At 27.2% G+C, this 22,650-nt stretch overlaps 1 protein-coding gene across 1 annotated transcript; it reads right to left on the bottom strand.

The window, feature by feature from the left end:
• Positions 1-16,148: 16,148 nt before the first annotated feature.
• LOC135926460 (uncharacterized) lies at positions 16,149-16,881 on the bottom strand. Its single transcript, XM_065462346.1, has 2 exons — positions 16,792-16,881; positions 16,149-16,743 (listed from the first exon to the last, which is right to left on the bottom strand). Exons 1-2 carry the CDS (start codon positions 16,835-16,837, stop codon positions 16,433-16,435), a joined length of 357 nt encoding a protein of 118 aa, XP_065318418.1. The 5' UTR covers positions 16,838-16,881; the 3' UTR covers positions 16,149-16,432.
• Between the last annotated feature and the right edge of the window lie 5,769 nt (positions 16,882-22,650).

The following is a 22,650-nucleotide window of genomic DNA, read 5'->3' on the forward strand; positions in this document are numbered from 1 at the left end:
AGAGCGTTTTTTTGCCCATTTTTTACGATTGAGCTGAATTTTCCGATTTATAGAGGGCGCATAAAAATTGATTATAACTGGCTTATAAGCTCTAGTTACATTTTTCTATTATACCGATATCAGTATAATTTTATGTTATATCATAAACAACATCTACACAGATGAATAACATTTAAATATCATTACATATGACATTTGATTTTATTTGTCCTTGTTATGAATCAAATCATTTTTTATGAGGCATAATCCCATAAAACAGAGATAATTTGAAAATAAATTACCCTTTTTTTCCCCATATATCTTAATATAAACTAGTCTGGTTAATGTCTATCTATTTTTTTTACGTTACTATGGGAATCATCTAATTTTTTTTGTATAAAGTCTGGAAATTATATGTAATTATACCTCAAAATCTGAATAATCTTTTCTTTTTTTTAAAATGTATTTTGAACAAAAATATTTCAAACTTATGCCTCATTTATAGTAAGCGTGATTTGCTCAAGAAATGCGAAATTAATCGCCAGTAAAATCACAGCTCATTTGTCACAGCTGTACAATACTTTTTGATTTATACGTAAATAGCTATCACGTTATCGTTTCGCTCCTTATTTATAAATTATTTATCTCTTATTGGCTCGCTATGGTAAATTACGCAGCGTTTAATTTCGCGCCGCTTGTGCAAATCGCGCTTACTATAAATTGAGGCGTTGATAACGGTTTGCAGAAACGCAAGAGAAAAATTTGCAGAGGTCTACAGAGGTTAAAATTTTTGGTTCCGGTAAAGATTTGAAGAAGAAAAATATATTTCACTTTTAAGGCCCCGATAATTTTTCTATCATTTTCAAGTCCAGGCCGGTTTTGGAGATTCTTTAACCCCCCCCCCACCCCAGTTTTTATTTTGTGATTACCTTGTGGGCTCAGCCCGAAATAAATTTATCTTTATTTTTTTTTACTAATGTTGGCTCTTCTATTTTGCAAATCATTCCAAAAGGAAATTGAAAATATGAAACAATAAATAAATATACCACGTATCAATATATATAATTTTTAAAAATCGTATCTTTATTTTCTTTTAATTCTCAAACTCGGACCAGATCTTAATTAAAAGTTTTTAGGCCCGGCCCGGTGATAGAGAAATGTAATAACCCGTAATTTGTTCCGAAGCCTGAACTGGGCTTTTAAAATTTTTAAATTCGAACCGAACATGGATCTAATGATAAAATTAGTTTATTTAGGATCTTATTTTAAATTAAGATGATGGATGAGATTGGATTGGGTGGAATATTAAAATCCTTTTTTTGTAAAAAAAAAAATAATCAATTTTTTTTGTTCTCAGTTCTCACAAATAGCTATGTGCATAGAATCAACATTCCCAGGAAAAAAAATATATTCTTTGTTTCAAGAACGTGTATGATTTTTATTTCATTTAAAAAAAATCTAAGTGTGCCACCGCTAATGGCGATAAATTTAAATAATTTCGATCATATATCTTTTTTTTTATTTTAATACCAAAAAGTCAATTTTGAATTTTCGATTAAATATAATATTTAATACAATTTTCAATATAAAATAAAACCTCTTCTCTTTGTTATTTTTTAATCAAATAATTAATTAAATATAAACAATAAATACTTTTTTTTACAAAAATGACATTTTTATCTTATATGTAAATGAGATCGATTTGTAAAAGAACACGACACGTCTATCCTTAACAAGTCATAGTCCTTATAATGCGCACAAATTTAGCATTTCAAAAGGCAAATAATGCATTTTAAATGCATTGGTTTATATTGGAGACCATTTTTTTTTGTTTTAAATTTAGACGTTTCATATTAAAATAAAATTAACGGTTGAATTTAAACATAGCTGGGTTATTTTTTTTCCATTTGCGTTTTGAAACGCTGCGTTGAAACGTTCAATTTGTGCGCACTATTACATTTAAGAAAAAAATGATACAACATAATATAAATGCGTTTCATTAGTACATAATAATTTTAATTTTTTAAATATATATTTAAATTCACTATGCGACAGGATTCGGCCAGACATTAATTCCATAAATATTCCGGCATTAGTTGCCTCGTAGCGGCTTGTTTGAACTATCTTGTTCAAATATGGCAGAGACCTGCTGAGAACGGGCCTGCCCAGATTTTTTTGTGAATTTTTTTATTTTTCTTTAAATACACGGGTATTTTGCATATGGCCGAGCCTACCCGGGTTTAGGGCTACCTGAAGGTCTCTGAAATATGACTTAATTGAACATCAAAGTCCACATATATAAACAAAGTCTATCATACATTTTTCATGTCTTAGAACAGGAAAGAAATTCCGCTCGTATATGATACAATTTCCCGGATCACTTTACCCCTATAATAACAATTAAGAAATACTTAGGTTTTCAGGCCATTGGAATAGCTGCTGAATTTGCTACGAATTTCTCAAAGAAATGAGGCTTTTTTATCCATAGGAGGACGCCGTTCAATTCGTCTTATTTGCGAATATGGTCGAATCACCCCTAATTACTCATATTTCCGAAAAAGAATTTATATACGCTAATAATTTACTAGATGATTTTAATTTTTCCCAAATTATATTTTTGTTTAATATAGCAGCATGGCGACATCCCTCAGAAAAACGATTTTGAATCATTTGTATTCCGCGATTAGTTTTATAATAATATCCCCAAATAATATATTGACATTTGAGAGCCTATACGACTCTCTTCCGAAAAATGCAAATATCGAATAATTCCCTCTTGATTTCTTTTATTCCCAAAATTATATATTTGATAATATAGTAATATTACAAATTTTAGAATATTTTTATCATTTCATTTTACCATCACCCACTTCTTTATACGAATCTGGGATATTAATTTACTAGATGATTTTAATTTTTCCCAAATTATATTTTTGTTTAATATAGCAGCATGGCGTCATCCCTCAGAAAAACGATTTTGAATCATTTGTATTCCGCGATTAGTTTTATAATAATATCCCCAAATAATATATTGACATTTGAGAGCCTATACGACTCTCTTCCGAAAAATGCAAATATCTAATAATTCCCTCTTGATTTCTTTTATTCCTAAAATTATATATTTGATAATATAGTAATATTACAAATTTTAGAATATTTTTATCATTTCATTTTACCATCACCCACTTCTTTATACGAATCTGGGATATTAATTTAAATGTTAGATTGCAGTTTTACCTTCAAATAATTTTGATAATAGATAACCCGAATATCGGAAAAATAACTATTATATCCCCCTTCTATTCGCCTATTTACAATCTCGTGATCAGCTAGGTTTGACAGGTTATATTAAATAATATGGTTAAATTTTATTAAAAACCATTAATGTATTTCTACCCTAACTTGAGTTGTTAAACGGCTCGATTTAAGCCACTTTTTAAAAACGGCTAAATAAATATTTTAACCAAAAAAATATTTCCCAAGCCTCAAGATTTCGATAATAGATGTTCAAACCTTCGTGCCACCTATGAGCAAAATCTTAAGGCTTGCATAATATTTTTCCTTATAAAATATTGAGTCAGCCGTTTTTAAAAATCGGTCCAAAATGAGCTGTTTAACAACACTAACCCTCAATCTCATTAACCTTTAATCTTACATCTTTGAATTACCTATGCTTTATTTAATTAAATATATCTCATCTAATTTCAAACAAAAGCACCTTCAGTTGAACGTTCCTTTAGCTGCTATTATCTTAACATTTAACATTATAAATTGTATATTTTTTTTTAAAATTTTTTTATAATATTTCTTTCTAAATTATAATTTATTTCTTTTTACCTCTAACTTTATAGCGAGAAAAAAACCTGTCACATATTATTATAACACTGACTAATTACGACTTAAATAGTAGTACTATACTAATTAATTGAAAATCGATATATGTCTAACACCAATCCCTTATTACAATTCGTGTTTTAAGATTAAATGCGATTTTATTAGAAGAAAAATCGTTCCTCCCCTCACCCCCATAATTTTTTTTCAAATACTAATAGTATACTAATAACACCACTTGTATAAAATTTTATACAATTTTTATTTTATCCATTTTAAAAAAAATATTAAATTAACAATATTTCGGTTCATCATAAACATTTTATTTTTAAAAAAGCATTAAATATTTTAAATTTGAAATATATTAATAATACTTACATACAGTTTAAAAAAAAAGGATAAATTTTTAATAAGAATTTGTATATTTGCATTGTAAAAGGTTAAAAGGGTATTATGCTAGTATACTAAAGATACAACTAGTTGATATTACATTGTAGAGAATAAAAAATTAGTAATAAAAATAAAAGGCACAAGTAAAAAAAAAAAATTTTTAAGTTAAATTGTAAGTAATAAAAATAATAAAATTTTGAATGGGAAAAAAATTTACTTGAAACCAATTCTGTCTCAAAAATAAAAAAAATTAAGCAAAAATTATATACCATAAAAAAGGAAAGGCTAAAAATATTTTTTTAAAATTCTTAAAGGAACTTATTATTGAATCAGTTTGGAGAACAAAAATAAACGAACCATATTGAATTAAAGAAGAAAATTGGATAATTTTGTTGAGAATTATTATATAAAAATTTACTAAAAATCTTATGGTTCGAAATCAATTTTAATGAAAATATAGGGTGATAGATGAGAACAGAAACTAGTACAATAAAAAAAAATGCTGAGCTTGTTGTTTAAATAAAATTATTTATTTAGAATCTTTGGGAGTTACGAATTTATTAGAAATTTAATTATTTCCAAATTAATTATATTATTTCAAATATGTTATATCAGAACCCGCCATTTTTCAGACTTTTTTCTGATTTGTAAATTTAAAAGATTGATAATCAACTTTTTTTAAAAAAAAATCTATTTTGAAAGCATGATTGCAAAGTAATTTAATTATTTTTTTCGTATCCTCAAAATACAAATAATAAATTCTATATTATAAGGAATCTATTTTTTGACAATTTTAGTCAGATGATCTTTAATGTTCAGCAACCTTTTGTTCGAAATCGGAAATATACATGATATGGATTATTATAATTGATAATGTACGCTCATTTATTTTTAACCTTATACAGCTATAAGGTAAAGGGTAATTTTAAGACTAAATAATTTTTTTAATTCTTAAAATCATGATTTAGTCTTAACGAAGGGATAAGAGATCATAATAGTCAGCAAGCTTTATATAAAAATCGAAATACTGTGGTATGAAATAGTAGGGGAGACCGGGGTTATCCGGCAGATGGGCTAAAAAAGCAAATGGCTTTAATATTTTCATCTTTATGGCTAATTTTTTAAAATTTGATCAAAGGATGTATTTCTATACATACTATCTATCACAAGTTCATTTAGTAACGCGAGCTCCTTATTCAAAATATATTGATCAGAAACAATTTTTAGCATTTTTCAACAACTTTTTACTTTAAGTATTTTTTTTTTACCTTGAAGAAATATTACTTCTTCAAATTTTAGGAAATTTATATGCCATGTTGCTCAATGTCTGGACTATTGTAAAAATTTAGTGTGAAGTTTCTAGCTCACTTAAAAAGGTTTTCATAGCAATTAGTGTTGTTAAACGGCTAGTTTAGAGCCGATTTTTTGAAACGGCTAACTCAATTTTTTTACCCAGAAAAATATTGCCTTAACCTCGAGATTTCGATAATATATGTCTACTAGACCTTTGTTCCATCTATGAGCAACATCTTCAGGCTTGCGTAATATTTTTCTTGATGAAATATTGAGTTAGCTGTTTTTAAAAATCATCTCAAAACGAGCCGTTTAACAACACTAATAGCAATTTAAGCTAATTAATTACCCCCCGAGGCTAATCGTCAGGGGATAAAGTAACAAATAAAAGAGAATTAAATTGCATTTAAAAAATATGGCAAGATCTAAAAACGATGAAAAATAAATAATCAATTGAAATTGTCTAAATTATAACCATGATAATAAAAAACACGAAAACTGGATAAAATAGACCAAATGTCCTTAATGGGGGCATTCAAGTTGTGCTAGGAATGATCCATTTTATGTGAACCCTTATTGTGAAAATTAATTAAAATATTTTGAAAATAATAGTGTTCATTAATAACAATAAAAGTAAAAATTTTGTGCGATATGTTAAATTTTATATTTTTCATCTTACCCCAATGGTTTTGTCATCATACCCAGGGTCAAGGTAAATAGTAAAAAAAAACGCTACTGGCTAATTAAAATTCTATATAAAAATGCAAAACACCTGCCGTATAGCCCCGTCGCCTATATTTTAAATGCATAAATTAATTAATGTAATATGATTTATATTTTTCATCTTACCCCAATGGTTTTGTCATCATACCCAGGGTCATGGTAAATAGTAAAAAAAACGCTACTGGCTAATTAAAATTCTATATAAAAATGCAAAACACCTGCCGTATAGCCCCGTCGCCTATATTTTAAATGCATAAATTAATTAATGTAATATGATATTTATCTTTCTGCAAAATCGTTCCATTTGAACCGATTTTTAAAAACGGCTAACTCTGTATTTTATCCGAAATATTACGCAAGGCTGAAGATTTTTTCCCTCATAGATGGCACAAAGATTTGGACATCTATTAGCGGAACTCGAAGCTTAGGCTTTTCTGGCTAAAATATTGAGTTAAGAAGAGAAGAGAAGAGAAGAGAAGAGAAGAGAAGAGAAGAGAAGAGAAGAGAAGAGAGAAGAGAGAAGAGAAGAGAAGAGAAGAGAAGAGAAGAGAAGAGAAGAGAAGAGAAGAGAAGAGAAGAGAAGAGAAGAGAAGAGAAGAGAAGAGAAGAGAAGAGAAGAGAAGAGAAGAGAAGAGAAGAGAAGAGAAGAGAAGAGAAGTGAAGAGAAGAGAATAGAAGAGAAGAGAAGAGTTTAAAAATCTACTCATATGGAGCGATTTTGCGGCATTACTCAATTGTCTTTTATCAACATTGACTGACATACTAGATTTATATAATTAAATTTATTCGTTTTTTTTATTATCTCTACATGATTAATGTGATGGAGGCATACATATAATTTTTACACACAGTAGTTGGAGAGTTTGAACCGGGGCATGTCAAACCTAATATTTAAATTTTGTTTTAATATAGATTTTAGTGGCGTGTATTTATACAAAAAAATTTTTTAAAATAATTATATATATATATAAAATTTTGAATAAGATAAAAATGTTTGCAAAGATTATCATTTCTACTTAAATTTAAAAAATAATGTCGCATTGGGATATGGAATGTGGGGATTGGAAATCTCTCAATTTTAAACTCTTGAGCGATTTAAAAAAATTTAAAATCGGATTTAACCGGAAATGTATTTTATAGAATGTGTAAAATATTTACCCTAAGAATTTCAAACAATTTTCGTCATAGACATTTTAGTATTTTTTTAAAATCTATATGAAAAATCCATATAAAAATCAATATAAATAAGTAGTATCTAGAGTTTATGGCGAAATTGTTTGAAATTTACAGTTTGAGCTACTCTATACATGTTGAAATGCAATTCCTGTCAAATCAGATTTTTAACATTTAAAAACCGCCCTTAATAAATGATTCAAAATTGAGTAATTCCTAATTCCCATGGATTTCATATCCCAATACGACATATACAATATAAATTTAACCTTTATAGGAAGGTTTGATTGAACCCTCTTTTATGATTTGAGAAATTTATGGATATATTTATATTTGTAGTTGTCTCTAGACATTCGCTTAATTATCAGTAAAGCTACCACTCATGCATCATTAATGTAATTTAAATTTACATTCTATCTGTCATTTTATAGATTACTTATATATTTCATAAGACATTGTATAAAATGTATTTTAAAAAAAACCAAGTAATTTATATGTTTTATCTAAATGTTAATAAAACATTAATGTATCATACGATAAAATTGTTTAGTTTGCATTGCAAACTTATTGCATATTCTCTTTCCTGATTCAAAAATAATCAAAAAAAAACATAAAAATTACGAGAACAAAATACTAGTGATCTGCATCGGGCCTAATTTTTAAACCTGGCCCGAACCCGAATTTTTTTTTTAAGAAAATTTACCGACACGGCCCAGCTGGAACTTATTTAAATATAGAAATTAATTTTTATAATTACTCAAAATAAAAGACATATGTTATATTGCGTCTAGTTATATAAATAAAATCAATTGCGATTAAGAGAAACATTTTAGAGGATTTGATGGAAAATTATCCCCTTTCTTTATTAACGGATACCTCAAATAATGAAGAACCAAAAAATTCCCACTAAAATGCCCGATTCGATTTTTCAAATAGGCCCGCTTAAGATTTTAGCTAAAATTATATTTTGTAAGCATTGAAACTTGGCAATGAGATGTCAAAGCATTTCTGCCAGCTATGTGCAAAATCTAAAGGCTTACATAATGTTATTTTGGTTATAACCTTAATAAGGCCGTTTTTTTAAATTTACCAGTATCGGGCTTTTTAACGACATTATGAGATATTAATAAAGAAGCTGGTACTTCAAATAAACTTCTAAAAAAAATTTTTTTTATCGAACTTGGAGAAATCGAAGTATATAGAATCTAAGCTTGCGCAGAATTTTGATTTTAAAACAAAAATAAGCAATTTAATTAACAAGTATAAAATCTTTTGAAAAAAAAAATGAATAAGATTGTGATTTTATATAGTGATTTTTAGAATATTTTTTGCGTGCTTTCTTATGTAAAAATTAAATTGAATAAATTTTAGAATTATGTTACGAAAGAATCTGGCAACCATGGTTAAGCTCCGCTCATTATAAACCTTTAATTCGACGTTTTTAACCTAATTTTAAGTCATGCAATAACGATTTATTTAATACATATTATCTTAGGGTAAAAGAGTTATTTGTATAAGGGGGTTAAAATGTAAATGTTTCGTCTGATACAGTTGTAAAAAAGGGATTCATGAAACATTAGTATCTACATCTTATTAGAAAAAGTATTCTTCACCTTTACGACTATTTTTAAAATTTTCATTCCATACAACGCGCTATTTGTTACTTTGTTTGGGCACAACTAATTAATTTCTTTATATTTACTTATTGTATTGGTAATGATATCAAAATTGATAATGTTTTGTTCAATGTGTTAAATTTTGTTTTAACTATTTTACCTCCTGCTTAGCCATCCCTTGGATATGGGGTAAAGTTGCGAAAATGTCTCATTTTACACAAATAGTTTTCTAAAGGTATCATAGGTTAGAAAAATTTATTTTGTAGTTGTGAGATTGGTCTACATATTCATCTAATTTATTATGTTATACATTTGTTTTAAGTTTTTATGGTAAAAATGCAAAATACCGACCTTCTTGTCCCTGTCACCCCTGATTGATATACCAGTTGAAGGTATCTATTGATAAGAAAAACTTCTCAAGATATAAAAAGGTAGGGAAGAGCTTAAATTTTTAGTTCCAGTTCTACTATATCATAATAAACTATTACCTTACCAAGTAATGGGCGCCAAATTGAACAAGGCTAACTGGATGAATTATTTTGTTATGCTCCTATAATTTATAAATTTAGGAAAAATATATGCCCTCTAGAGCTGAGATGGAAAAAATTTTAAAGCGAATTGTGAGGTAGTGTATATTAGTGATATGCATCTAGCCCTAAATTTACAAGCCCAGCTTGGCCGCAAATTAATTTTTAAAAAATTTGCATAGTCCGGTCCGATATTGAATAATTTTTTTTTATTTGTCACTAAAAATCCGACCCAAAATAAAAATTATTCCGAATTTATTTAAATTTTTTATTTAATTTTTTTTTTTAATTGTAAATAAAATATTATGCAAATAATAAATATTGGTGCCTTGTTTCTTGCAAAAATTTATTATATCAATTTATTTTATAAAAAGGAAGATTATATTTAAAATTTAAGCCCAGTCCTGTTAGCCTTTTTAAAAAATAAAATGTCAAAAATAAAGCAAAATTGCTATTAATTGCTCTTCTCATACTTTATACTAGAGATCTGCAAATAACATCCCGGTCCGTACCCGACTCGAACCTAAGTATTTTAAAATATAATTTCGGTTTGGACTGGGTCGGGCCTAATGTTTTTGTTTCAGGCCGGGCTTAAATTTTTAAATATCATGTCATTATATTTTATCAAATAAATTGATATATTTTAAAATTCTTATAAGAAACAAGATATCACGTAAATTCGGAATAACGTCAAATCGGCGCGGCATCAAGTCGAAGCGTATCTAATACAAGTGCAATTTATTATAAATTTATTAGTTTATAAAATAAAAGGATAATTAAATAGAAGTCATTTTGAAGTATGGTTCAATTAATTATTTTTCCATTTTTTTACAAAAATCTCAATTACATTTACTAATTGTGTAATATCAATAAAATATGTAATAATATCAAAAAATCAATAAACCATTATTTATACCCTGAATTCTTTGGTGGACCAATTTACCAAGTAATAAAGTATGTTGATTAGTATGAGGTTAAACGGTCCGATTGAGACTTTAGCCAAAATAATTTTATGTAAGCCTGGAAATTTTGGGCATAGATGGCAGAAAGGTTTGGATCTCTATCTCAAATCTTGCTTATTTTGGCCAAAATCTTAATCGGCCGTTTTTTAAATTATTAATGTTGATCCAAAAAAATTCAAATTATTTTTCAGAATTCTTGGTAAGGGATTAACAATAGGGAAATCACAATAGTTTTTAAAAAAATTTAGTTTCAAATTATTAACCTAAGTTTGTGACTATTTTCCTTGGGGCAAATTTAAATTAATAATTAATTTTTTTTTAAAAATATCAATGAATACCAAGTTTATTATTTTTACTTTATATGCTCACTCAATTTAATAGAGATTAAGGCAAGCTACATTATAAAAATATAAATTAAAAAAATATTTTTCTAAGATTAATATATATATATATATTATATATGGTTTATGATTAATTTTTCTAAAAAATAGTATTTATAGAAACCGGAACGAACCGAAAAGAACTGTAATGAATTCTAAACCGAACCGCTATAAATTTTCAAAAACCGAAATAGAACAAGACCTTTTATAAAATTTTAAATCAAAAACTGAGACGAACCGAATAGCTATTCCTAACGGTTCGAAATCCTGGTTTAAATAATGATTTTTATTCTGATCAACATATCTTATAACATGGTAAATAAGGTCCACCAAAGAAATCTGGGTATAAATATCGGTTTAGTAAATCAATTTTTTTTTTTGATTTATTAAATATTTTATCGTTATCATGCAATTTGTAAATAAAATTGAAATTTTTGTAAAAAACAAAATGAAAAATATCCTATTAGGACGAAACCTCAACATGACTTCTATTTAATGATCCTTTTGTTTTATACTAATAAATTTATAATAAATTACAACTGTATTAGATAGGCGCTAAGTTGATGCCGCGCCGAATTTTAAGCGCTGAATTGTTGTACGTCAAATTTTCCGTGCCGAATTGACTTGGAACCCCGGGCGGATATTTTATTTTTTTCGAATCAGAATTTTCGGGACAAATAAAAAAAATTCGTTCGGGATCGGGCCGGTCCGGACAAATTTTTTTAAAAATATTTCGGCTTGGGAAATTAGGCCCGATGCAGTTCAATATTTTATATTGTAAAAATCTACAGAAAGCAATAATTATAAGTTAATAATGTATTTCTTTTAACTTGTGTGAGTTAAAATGCGAGTTTTTCTAAATTATAGTAAAATAGGCAAATATTGAAATAACCAGTTCAGTATATCTAACATAATGATGTCTAAAATATCTAGGGAATGGAAACATTACTCCATAAAACCCTTTAGAGAGTTAAAAACTTGATTCTATTCGATTTATAATACTTAAAATTATAAATATTTTGTGTTTAGTACCATGAGAAAAGATAGGAGTATTTTTCTTAAATAACTATAATACCATTGTTTGACAATGAGAGAGGTAGAATTAATTAATTAGTAATTAGATGAAATGGAAGTGATAAATTAATTATATAAATCGAAATTTTCCTCATCACAACAAAACAGAGTGCTGAAAAAATTGAGAAATTTTGATTTTAATTATATTTTCAAAATGTTATATACCACTATAGATTTTTCAATAATTAAAAAGACTAAAAAAGTTACATAAATAATATCATGAATTATTAATGAGATTCTATTTAAGTCTCACTTTTCCAACCTATTTTCTGGTATATAAAACAGATAATAATAATTAAAATGGAATAAGAATTTTTTTTTAAAAATATATTAGATGATATAATTTATATTATATGAAATAAAACAAAATAAAATACCTTGATAATTTTTAATGATTTATTATAAAATTTAATTTATTTTAGTAGTGTTTATATGAGCATCGAGGCTTGTATCTATTTTAATTATTAAATAGGATAATAATGGTCAAAAAATTTTATTCCCCTTCAATTTTAAATGACGTACCTAGAGTTGGACAATACCGCGAAAATTTGTATCTAAAATACAAAATCTTTATGTCATTTTTAAATAAAATACGTATATTTGTATTGATGATACTTAATTTTCAAAAGAATTTTAATTCCTTTATAGCAGATAGAGAAACGACTTTTTCATGATAAGTATCTTGTATCTAAGATACTTTACTTAGTGGTATTTGTATCTGTATATAAGATATATATTTTATAAAATATCTAGATCCTTTTTTAAGGAGCATCCCCTACTCTGTATACCCATATAAAGTTTCTCGATGAATATCAAAACCATGGTTCATTCTCTTGTTATTATCATACTAGTTACTAAAGATATAGGTGTAATGTAAATATAATAAATTTGCGTTGAAGTTCATTATGATCTCCTGAGTCTTTTTAAAAAATATTGCTATGATATCTATGCAAAAATAGGTTTTGTCCGATTGATGAAATTATAAATTCTTTCGCTATCTCTTCTCCTAATTTGTTTAAATTATTAATTTGAAAATAATATTTTTAAAGTATACACATTTTTTACATTTTATTTTTATTATATATTAAAGATTGATGCAATTATTTTTGAAATTTATGGGTGCTAAAAAATAATTAACCATCTTTTTCGAAGGGAGGGGGGGGGGGGTACTTTTTAATGGAGTATTCTGCTTCCATCGCTCAGAAAGTGTAGAGGCCACTCTCTCGTCATAGATGATCGAAGACAATTCTTCACACGTTTCATTGTGCAAAAATTTCGTACGATTGTATGAATTTTAATTAGTAGAGATAAAGCAAAAAGTATTGTTTGATGGATTTCAAAAGGGGTTATATATCTTGAAATATTTACGATTGTCACATTTAGATTTATATTTTATGATTAGATATACTTATTCTTCACTCTATTTCTAAATATTGTAAAAATGTTTGCCTTCCAAAGTGATGATTTTAAGATATTTCTTTTTCTGGCATGGTATATAATCAAAAGTCCGTTGTTATGTAATGCTGCAATTTAAATAATAATCCCTACCAGTTTGATTTTAACACAAAAGTTACTTGAATGGGGGGGGGGGGAGTGGCATGCATTAAACTGTGAAATAAATATTGTTCTCCTAGAATATTATTTATGTCAAGGATTAGATGGATTAAGATCCGATCTCCTCGGTAAATTGGTTGTTTGCCTAAATGATTAATTAATGGTAATTTATGTGGACTCACGATCCATTTGTTTTGATCACATTAGGATCCCTCTGCTTCAATTAAGTATAAGCCATTTTAATGCCTGGCACCTGGCATACTTATTTATTACAGGATTTATATTTAGCACACAAGGCATATAATAAAATCAACAAGCCAGTTTGGGAAAATTTATCATTTATGATTAAAATTATAGTTATTGGATTATTTCACTATAGCAAACAAAACTAAATTTAAGAGACCTTGTATCCTTTATAAATTGGAATATGTTTATGAGAACAATATAAAAACTTATATAGCTCAAGAATATTTTGATTATAGTGAATAAAATAATTGTTCCACCTTCAAAGATTTTTGAAAAATTAAAATTGATTGTGATCTCTCAATCTCAAATAATATATAGTTGATGTCTGGACTGAGAAAATTTTAATATTGAACTACGCCATTTAGCAGGTATTAATCCATTAAATTTATAAAACTGCTTTAAGAAAAGATAAGTAAATGATAAATTTTTCATTTTCCAACATATGGAGTATATTATGAGCCTTTATCTTGCTATATATTTTAAATTACTATATTTCAGAAAATAATTTCTAAGTATTATTTTACTAATTTTACTTTAATAACTTTATATTATAAATAAATATTCTCCATATGCAAGCAAACAAACTGTCCTAGTTTTTGTTTAATTTATACCTAGTTGTCGTTTAATTTGTAAAAGTTATAATATTTTTTTAATATATTTAAATGACAATCAACAATACTTATTGTTGATTGGTAGAAATTAAACAAAGCATCATTATAAATAAGAAATAATTATTCAGGGGCGGATGGGCCATAAGACCAGATGGGCATTTTGCCCACGAGGCCGCGAGAAAATGTCGATTTTTGAGGCCGATCAGAGTAAAATATCAAAAAAAAAAATTATTATGTTCTCATTATTTCCTCTTATCATTTATTTATTTTTAATGATATCTCTATGATTTGAATATCACATTCCTTGACAATTGTCTTTACTATAACTTAATGCATAAAATACCAGTAACGTCGTTTGACGCTATATATCATTACCACGTTCTTTTCTTTGTTTTTTTTTCAAATGAATTAAAAACGTTTCCGTTTGAGTAGAGTGAAAGCTAAGTTTTGATTAATTCATTATATTACATTTTTATACATTGATTTATTGTAGAAATAATATAGCCAACATTTCTTGTTCTTAATTCATTGAAATCAAATAAAATCCAGGTCGGTGAATCAGATTAAAGGATGAATGGTTGGGTGAAACAGAATAATTCATCTGGCCAAAATAAGTTGAGAAAGCTGCAAAAAATAGGTTAGATAAGGTGGTAGGCACGTGAAAAAACCCTTAGAGGATATATGGTAAAGAGAGCTTGCTGCCAATAACGATAAATGCACTTCAATTTATAATAGATAATAAATCATTTGAGACAAAAACTTGATAATTTATTTAAATTTAAGACTCTAAGTACAGCTATAATATATTTGGAAATTTTTGAAATAATTGGGCCACTGTCATATCTTCAAACTAAAAAATTAGTCACTTTGTCAGCATGGAAAATGATAGAAAATGCTAAGTCTTCTGTATCATCGATTCAAAATAAAGCAATAAAATGGCTTCTAATTTATGTGACACTTTAATATTTAAAGCTCCCGAAGAGTATCAGGGTACAGAATGCTCTGCCAAAAAATCAAATAGGACGAACGAAGAGAATATATAGTGACAAATGCCAAGATAAGCGTCCTCAAGAATCGATTGATCTTTATAGGCTCGGAGTATTTCGTCCTATAATTGATCAATATATAAGCAGCTTGTCAGAACGGCTTTCTGCGAATTGATAGCTTATTTTGAATGTGCAAAATTTGCATCCTATGATGCATACAAGTGACTATTTTTGGCATATGAATGCATTTTAACTTTATTATTTACGCAGGTTAATTGCGAGAAAGCATTTAGTAAATTAAAAATTATAAAAATAAGCTGAGAGCTAATATTGACCAAGAAAAATTAGAAGCGTTTTTAATGATGTCAGTTGAATGAGAACCATTAGCGCAGATTGAACTAGAAGATATTCTTGTATATTTGCGAAAAGGTTCAAAATTAATGGGAGATTCATTAAGGTAAAAATTATATATTTTCTTAATTCTTTTATTTGAATTTTATTAATATCTATTTACAATATGATCGGTGCCTGATTTTATAAGTGCAGCAATTTTATAGCGGTAATATTGTATAATTGCAATAATTTTATGTGTAAAATTAATTGATTTGATATATTGAGTATGTATTTTTTTATATTCAACATGTGGATGTATGATTTGATTTTATAGTGCAATATCGTTATAAATCTAATATAAAATAATGTTTATTTTATTGGTAAATCATGATCATGTATATACAAATTTTATAATTTATAATAATAATTATATTGGTTGACATCGAATATTGAAGGATATCGCTCTTATAAAATCTTGAAGGCTTCGCACCCCATCACGGTATTCTTCACAAAGTTTCTTTAGCCGAATCTGGTTGTTAGAACTCTGCGATTTTGTTTTCGATGTCCAACTACCTACGCGCCATCTTTCAAGTTTGGTTTCGTCGGCAGCCATCTCGCATTTCATTTTTTTAATGAGTACCCAGATTGATGGGTGTTTATTCCCAACCAGATTAGAAAAAAGATGATTCCAACCTTCGCTTGATTATTTGTTCGTTCTTCATCTGAGAGAGTGCTCTGATTGACGTTCCAGGTTTCATCGAGGCTCAATTCGACGTGTTTGGGATTGAGAATTGCTTCTCATGACCTCCCTTGATACTCCACTGACATAATTTTTATCGAAATAATCAAGTATGTCCTTACCATTGCTCGGAGTAACTGATCTCAGGAATGTCATTGCAATGTCCATATCACATAACGGAACGAATGCTAAGCCGTCCATCATGCCACAAAAAAAACTTAGAGTTTCATCGGTCCTGTATTCGCTTTCCAGACCCAGCTTCTGAATTTTTCTATGTGTACTTTGACACAAATGGTAAAAACATCCTCTAATTACGATGTGATCCCCTAATTGGAAAAATAAATATAAATTATTAAACATATTAATAATCATACCAATGATACTCTTAACCGCGGTCATAGCAGACTTTTCGAAATCCATGTATATATATAATGGATCAGGAAATAAATCCCTTTCCTGACATTTAGACATTATTGTTTGAAATATTATTTCATAAGTACTTTGAGTATGGAGTACACAATAAACCGCTGTAATAAAAATATTGTTTATTGCTACTCTAATCACATATAATTGTAGAAAATTTTGAGGGGACATGGCAAAATTACCATCCATATACCACTCTGTCCTATTAGATATTAGATTCAAGGAATCATATGTTGCGAACATTATTATGCGTTCTTCAGCTTGTGGGCCATTATCAAATAATAAAAATCGTTTTGAGTTATGGGAGCCACAATTTGCCTAATCACCTATAATATTTAAATTTTTATGAATATATAATTATATTTAAACTAATACCTTCAATAACTAGGTCTTCCAAATTCTCAAGATTTGAAGGGTTGTGATTCCTTAGAGTTCTTTTTATAGAATCTTCCGATAACATATGCGACTGAACTCGTTGGTCTAATTTTACAATTTCCTCTGCATAAATTTGAAGAGGTTTTGCCAAAGAGTCTGCACATCGCTTCTTCATGTTAGCGATGGATTTCATTGCTACTAGTCCATTAATATTTGATGGATGATTATGAGCTGTATCAAGAACCGGGTCTTGATTATCGAGTGTTGAAAAAAGTATTGCTCGGCATTTAAAAGAAGAATACTTTGAGCAGCGCCAAAGAATACCCTCCATATATGAGCTTTCCAGGATGAATAAAATCTATTAATTTTTTTTATAAAATATAAATTTTATGAATAAAATATTTTTGTAAATTTAATTTTTTTTTGTCTTTATATACGGCATAAAGATCCAAATAATTATTGTTTAATTTTATAAATAAATACCAATTATAGCGTTTTTAATTGATAAACAATTTTTATTCTTTTGATTAAAAATACATTTTAAAACATGATCATAATACATTTTAATATTTGTTCATTTAACTAGTTGCTGAACAATAATATTTTTAACAAATTATTAAATTGCAATTGTCTAAATACCAATTATAGCGTTTTTAATTGATAAACAATTTTTATTCTTTAGATTAAAAATACATTTTAAAACATAATGATCATAATACATTTTAATATTTGTTCATTTAACTAGTTTCTGAACAATAATATTTTAAACAAATTATTAACTTGCAATTGTCTAAATACCAATTATAGCGTTTTTAATTTATAAACAATTTTTATTCTTTTGATTAAAAATACATTTTAATATATGTTCATTTAACGTTGCTAAACAATAATATTTTTAACAAATTATTAACTTGCAATTGTCTAAATATCAATTATAGCGTTTTTAATTAATAAACAATTTTTATTCTTTTGATTAAAAATACATTTTAAAACTTTTAATAAGCTAAAAACTAAAGGTAGTTGCATATCAATGAGGTGATAAATCATGAATAAATTAAAATTATCACATATATTCAAAATACCAAATGCAAAAAAATCGAGTATTTCCCATTTGCATTTTAATGGTTTCAACTGAATTAAATTGTATATTGGGTGAATGTATATTTGTTTCTATTATAATAAATCACGAATTTATTTCAATATTCATCTTTTAAATATGCAATGAATTAAGTTTCTATTTCTTTATATACTGGCTGCTAACAACCAATCAAGTTATATACAGATGTATTTCTAAAAATTGATTATCTGCTTAAATAAATTTGTATTTTAAAAAAATCTGTTTGGATTGGCCTATTTATGCAAGCAGTTATTTCTAATAATTTATAATATATACATAACGTTTTAAGTATCAATAGTAAATATAAATAACCCATCATATTGGGGGGTAAATTTGGATGGTGCATCATATTCATAGGAGGTACACCAACTCCAGCAAGGCCCATGACAGTAGGAGGAGGAAGCATGAATGGTCTATCAGCAAAAAGTTGATGAGGTCATAATATTTTTAACAAATTATTAACTTGCAATTGTATTGCTAGATTATACTTAAATATGAGAGTGTATAAAAATAATCCCAAGGGGTTTTTTTCCTGGGGGTTTATTTTCCGGGGTTTTTTTTCCTATTACCATAAAATATATATGTGCAATGAAAATTATTTTATATCTGTAGTGAATATGATTTTAGATGTGCATTTTTTAAAAATAAAATATATGACTAACGTATAATACTATTCTTTTTTTTTACTAAAAATGTATATCTTTTGAACTTATTTTCAAAAATAAGAAGTAATAAAAATCATGGAAATCGAAGAAGCCATATAAGGGAACCCGGTCGAAGACCGAGCAAAAGCGGGGAGATATGGGGGAGCCTCCATATAATTGAGGCCGTTATAAAAAAAATGCCCACGAGGCCGTAGCGTCGCCATTCCGCCCCTGTAATTATTAATAGATTTTTCTTAACTTATATTTTTGTGAATATGAATAAGGATTTATGATATTTTTCTGGAAAATTTTTTAACTTTTGATTATGAATTATTAAATTGATATAAGAAATAAAAATGATTAAATATATTTGAAAGTTTAAAATAGTGTAACTCAGTTAATTAATATTTATTATTAAGTTGAAGAAAAATTAAGACTTAGAAAGTTTGTGATTAAATTAAATAATTATATTAAGTTAAGAGAAGATAAGGTTTGATAAATTAAGTTTATTAAATAATAATTATCGTACTCCGCATCTCTAGCATTTAATACTTGTAATAGTTTCCATAACTATATAATATTAATCTTAGGTTAATACTTTAATATAATTATAAAATATGTGAAATTCAAAATAAAAACGCAAATAGATCTTGAAAAATTTTTTTTCTAAAGATACATGGAACCGTGGATTGATAAGAAATTTGAAAGGCATATTTTTCAAGCCAATGTTTTGGCAAAGATAAGAGATTCCTTGGGATCAGAAAAAGCATATCTTTTATTTCCTATTACTTTTAAGAGAGGACTCGGAACCAAAGGCTCCCAATGTAGAGGTGGTAACCAAAGCGAAGTCCATATTGTTTATAAAAAAATATTTGTTCTTTTCATGCACGTGTAATTTCATGCGAGACGATCGGTAACAAAATCTGCCATGGAATACATGTCAATCCATAAGGCCTTCCTTACCATCGGTTATACCGAGGCCTAGAAGTTCTAGAGAGCATGTATGTTGGCTCGTTTTAAAGCTTCCTTATGTTGATTGAAAAATATCTTGGATGGCATCCTTCGAGAATTTGCGCAGTATAAAGGGAGGCGATTTTTCTCGATCTGAGTTTTACACACGGAGTATGTTTAGTGTTACAGTTAGCCGAAAGATGGAGACCAATAGTAGGGACTGGGGATTTTTTACAACCATTCGTGGTCAATATCCATATTTAAGTAATTTATTTACTTTTATTAATTATTATTAAACTTGTTTCTATAGTTATTATTCATTGTAATTGCTTCAATAAATTCCTTTTTTTTATTTTTGCTTACCTACTCTATATTTATCAAAGACCTGCAGACCGGGCCCAAAACGGGCCGAGAAGTATATTTTTTGTAAAATAAACCCGTGGTGACCAGCCGGGTCTAAAATGTATTTTATGGAGCCTGAATATGTCCATAGAACATAATGTTTCGGCCAACAAAAGTAGTGGTTGAGAGAATTTAGAGCATAAAATAAATAGTATAATTAAACTACTAATACTTTATTAATTAATATAAATACTAATTTCATAATCATAATTAAAATAAGAAATTAAAATAATATAAAAAAATTAAAATTATAAGATTAAAAATTAAGTTCGTAAAATCATAATTCGTTACAAGAAAAATATCCTCGATTATATATAATTTTCTATAATATTCATTTACATAATGTTTTACCCACAAACTGAAATAATCTTGAACTTTATTTAATCTGAATAATAAATCTTTTTTCTTTCTCATTTGAATATCACAACACCCTTCCACTTAGATTAGACCCCACATTCTGCGAAATACCAATATTCCTGCATGTATTCGATTACTTCTTCTCACCGGTAGATTCTGTTTCTTGCCTTCGTCTGGTATTGATTGCATGCTTTTAAACGATTCCCGATTGCTAGTCAATGATTATCGATACCCCATCTTAAATTCTCCTGTTAAATTATTTTAATCTTTGCTTGTTTCTATCTTCTTCTCTTGTAACTAATGATAAGTGCATTATCTCGGTCAACGATAAGCGAAGCTTGATCTGCGATTAACGATTGCATCCTGGTCTTGACCACTTGTTCTACCTAGTCGCTTATCAAGATATCCACGTTGCCTTAAGATCTCTTATACGATAATGATTTGTTGTATCTTTTGATCCAAAATAAAAATCCGATCTCTAATTGAGCTCGATTGCGACATGAATTTTCTAATGACGAAAGCCGTTTCTCTTCTTGAAGATTTTGGTTAATCAACAACCTAGTATTTTGCTAAATATTATCAACTAATATAAGAGTTAAACGTATCTTTAATAAAAATTATAACGAATTTATTTTTAGCTACATCGATCATTTGTACGTATAACGATCTCTTGTGACGAATTCCTTTTAATTAAACGACTAATTCTATTCTTTTTCGAATTACGACCATTAATATTGATACCATTGTTTTATTGCTCTCATTCTTTGTCTTAGTCGATATTCATTTCATACATCCCCTTCCCCCTTTATTTAGAATTTCTTTTCAGAGTTAATTAGACTGAATTGTTTAAATTGCCCTGTCGCCTCCACTCTCCAACACCAATGTAATATTTTAGTATTTTATGGAGCCTAAATATGTCCATAGAACATAATGTTTCGGCCAACAAAAGTAGTGGTTGAGAGAATTTAGAGCATAAAATAAATAGTATAATTAAACTACTAATTCTTTATTAATTAATATAAATACTAATTTCATAATCATAATTAAAATAAGAAATAATAATATAAAAAAATTAAAATTATAAGATTAAAAATTAAGTTCGTAAAATCATAATTCTTTACAAGAAAAATATCCTCGATTTCTATAATATTCATTTACATAATGTTTTACCCACAAACTGAAATAATCTTGAACTTTATTTAATCTGAATAATAAATCTTTTTTATTCTTTTTTCTTTAACTCATTTGAATATCACAACACTCAAATTTACCTACAAACCTAAAATCATACAAATTACATTACTTGTTTGGCTTATTTATATTTAAAATATAGTGAACAAATATTTTAAAATTTATTAATATTTAAACATATTATTACTCAATATATTATTTAATATATGTGTAAATAATAACAATAATTTTTCCTTTACATTTAGATTAATTTTTAAAAAAAAAAATTTTTTTTTAATATTAATTTGTCTTTTCTCTATATCTGTTATTGTGACATTATTTTTTAAGCGTTTCTATTGCCTCTCAATTGTTTGAATGTATATTAAAGGTGACCTTAATACATTTTTTTTGAATGATTTACCACATAATGATCATAAACTTAGTACAATAATTTTAGTCTTATGCAAATACTTTTTAATTATTCCTAATATATGCATATTCCCATAAACAACTGTCTCAAAGAAACAATTTATTGTTCTTTTACAGATTCCCCTAACAATTTAGCTAGCCCTATTAAATAGGCAACCTCTATTATGTATCCTTTTAAATAGATAAGTCATCTTTTTCTACTGGTCACCCAAGGATATAAAATTAGATTATATGCATAAGTCAATATCAACTATCATTTATAACTTTTATAATTCATCCTATACACATAAAAAACCGCTATTTTAAATGAAACATTTTGGGAATTTTTAAATGATTCTGATGAAGCATCAACATAGCGTTGAAAT

Source organism: Gordionus sp. m RMFG-2023, chromosome 3, assembly GCF_954871325.1.
Source record: "Gordionus sp. m RMFG-2023 chromosome 3, tfGorSpeb1-WG-v2, whole genome shotgun sequence".
Lineage (NCBI taxonomy): Eukaryota > Metazoa > Nematomorpha > Gordioida > Chordodea > Parachordodidae > Gordionus > Gordionus sp. m RMFG-2023.

Coding starts and splice junctions, on each gene's coding strand:
- LOC135926460 (XM_065462346.1), bottom strand. CDS start 16,837: ATGGATTTCGAAAAGTCTGCTATGACCGCGGTTAAGAGTATCATTG. Junction 16,744..16,791: donor CGCGGTTAAGAGTATCATTG/GTATGATTATTA, acceptor TTTTCCAATTAG/GGGATCACATCGTAATTAGA.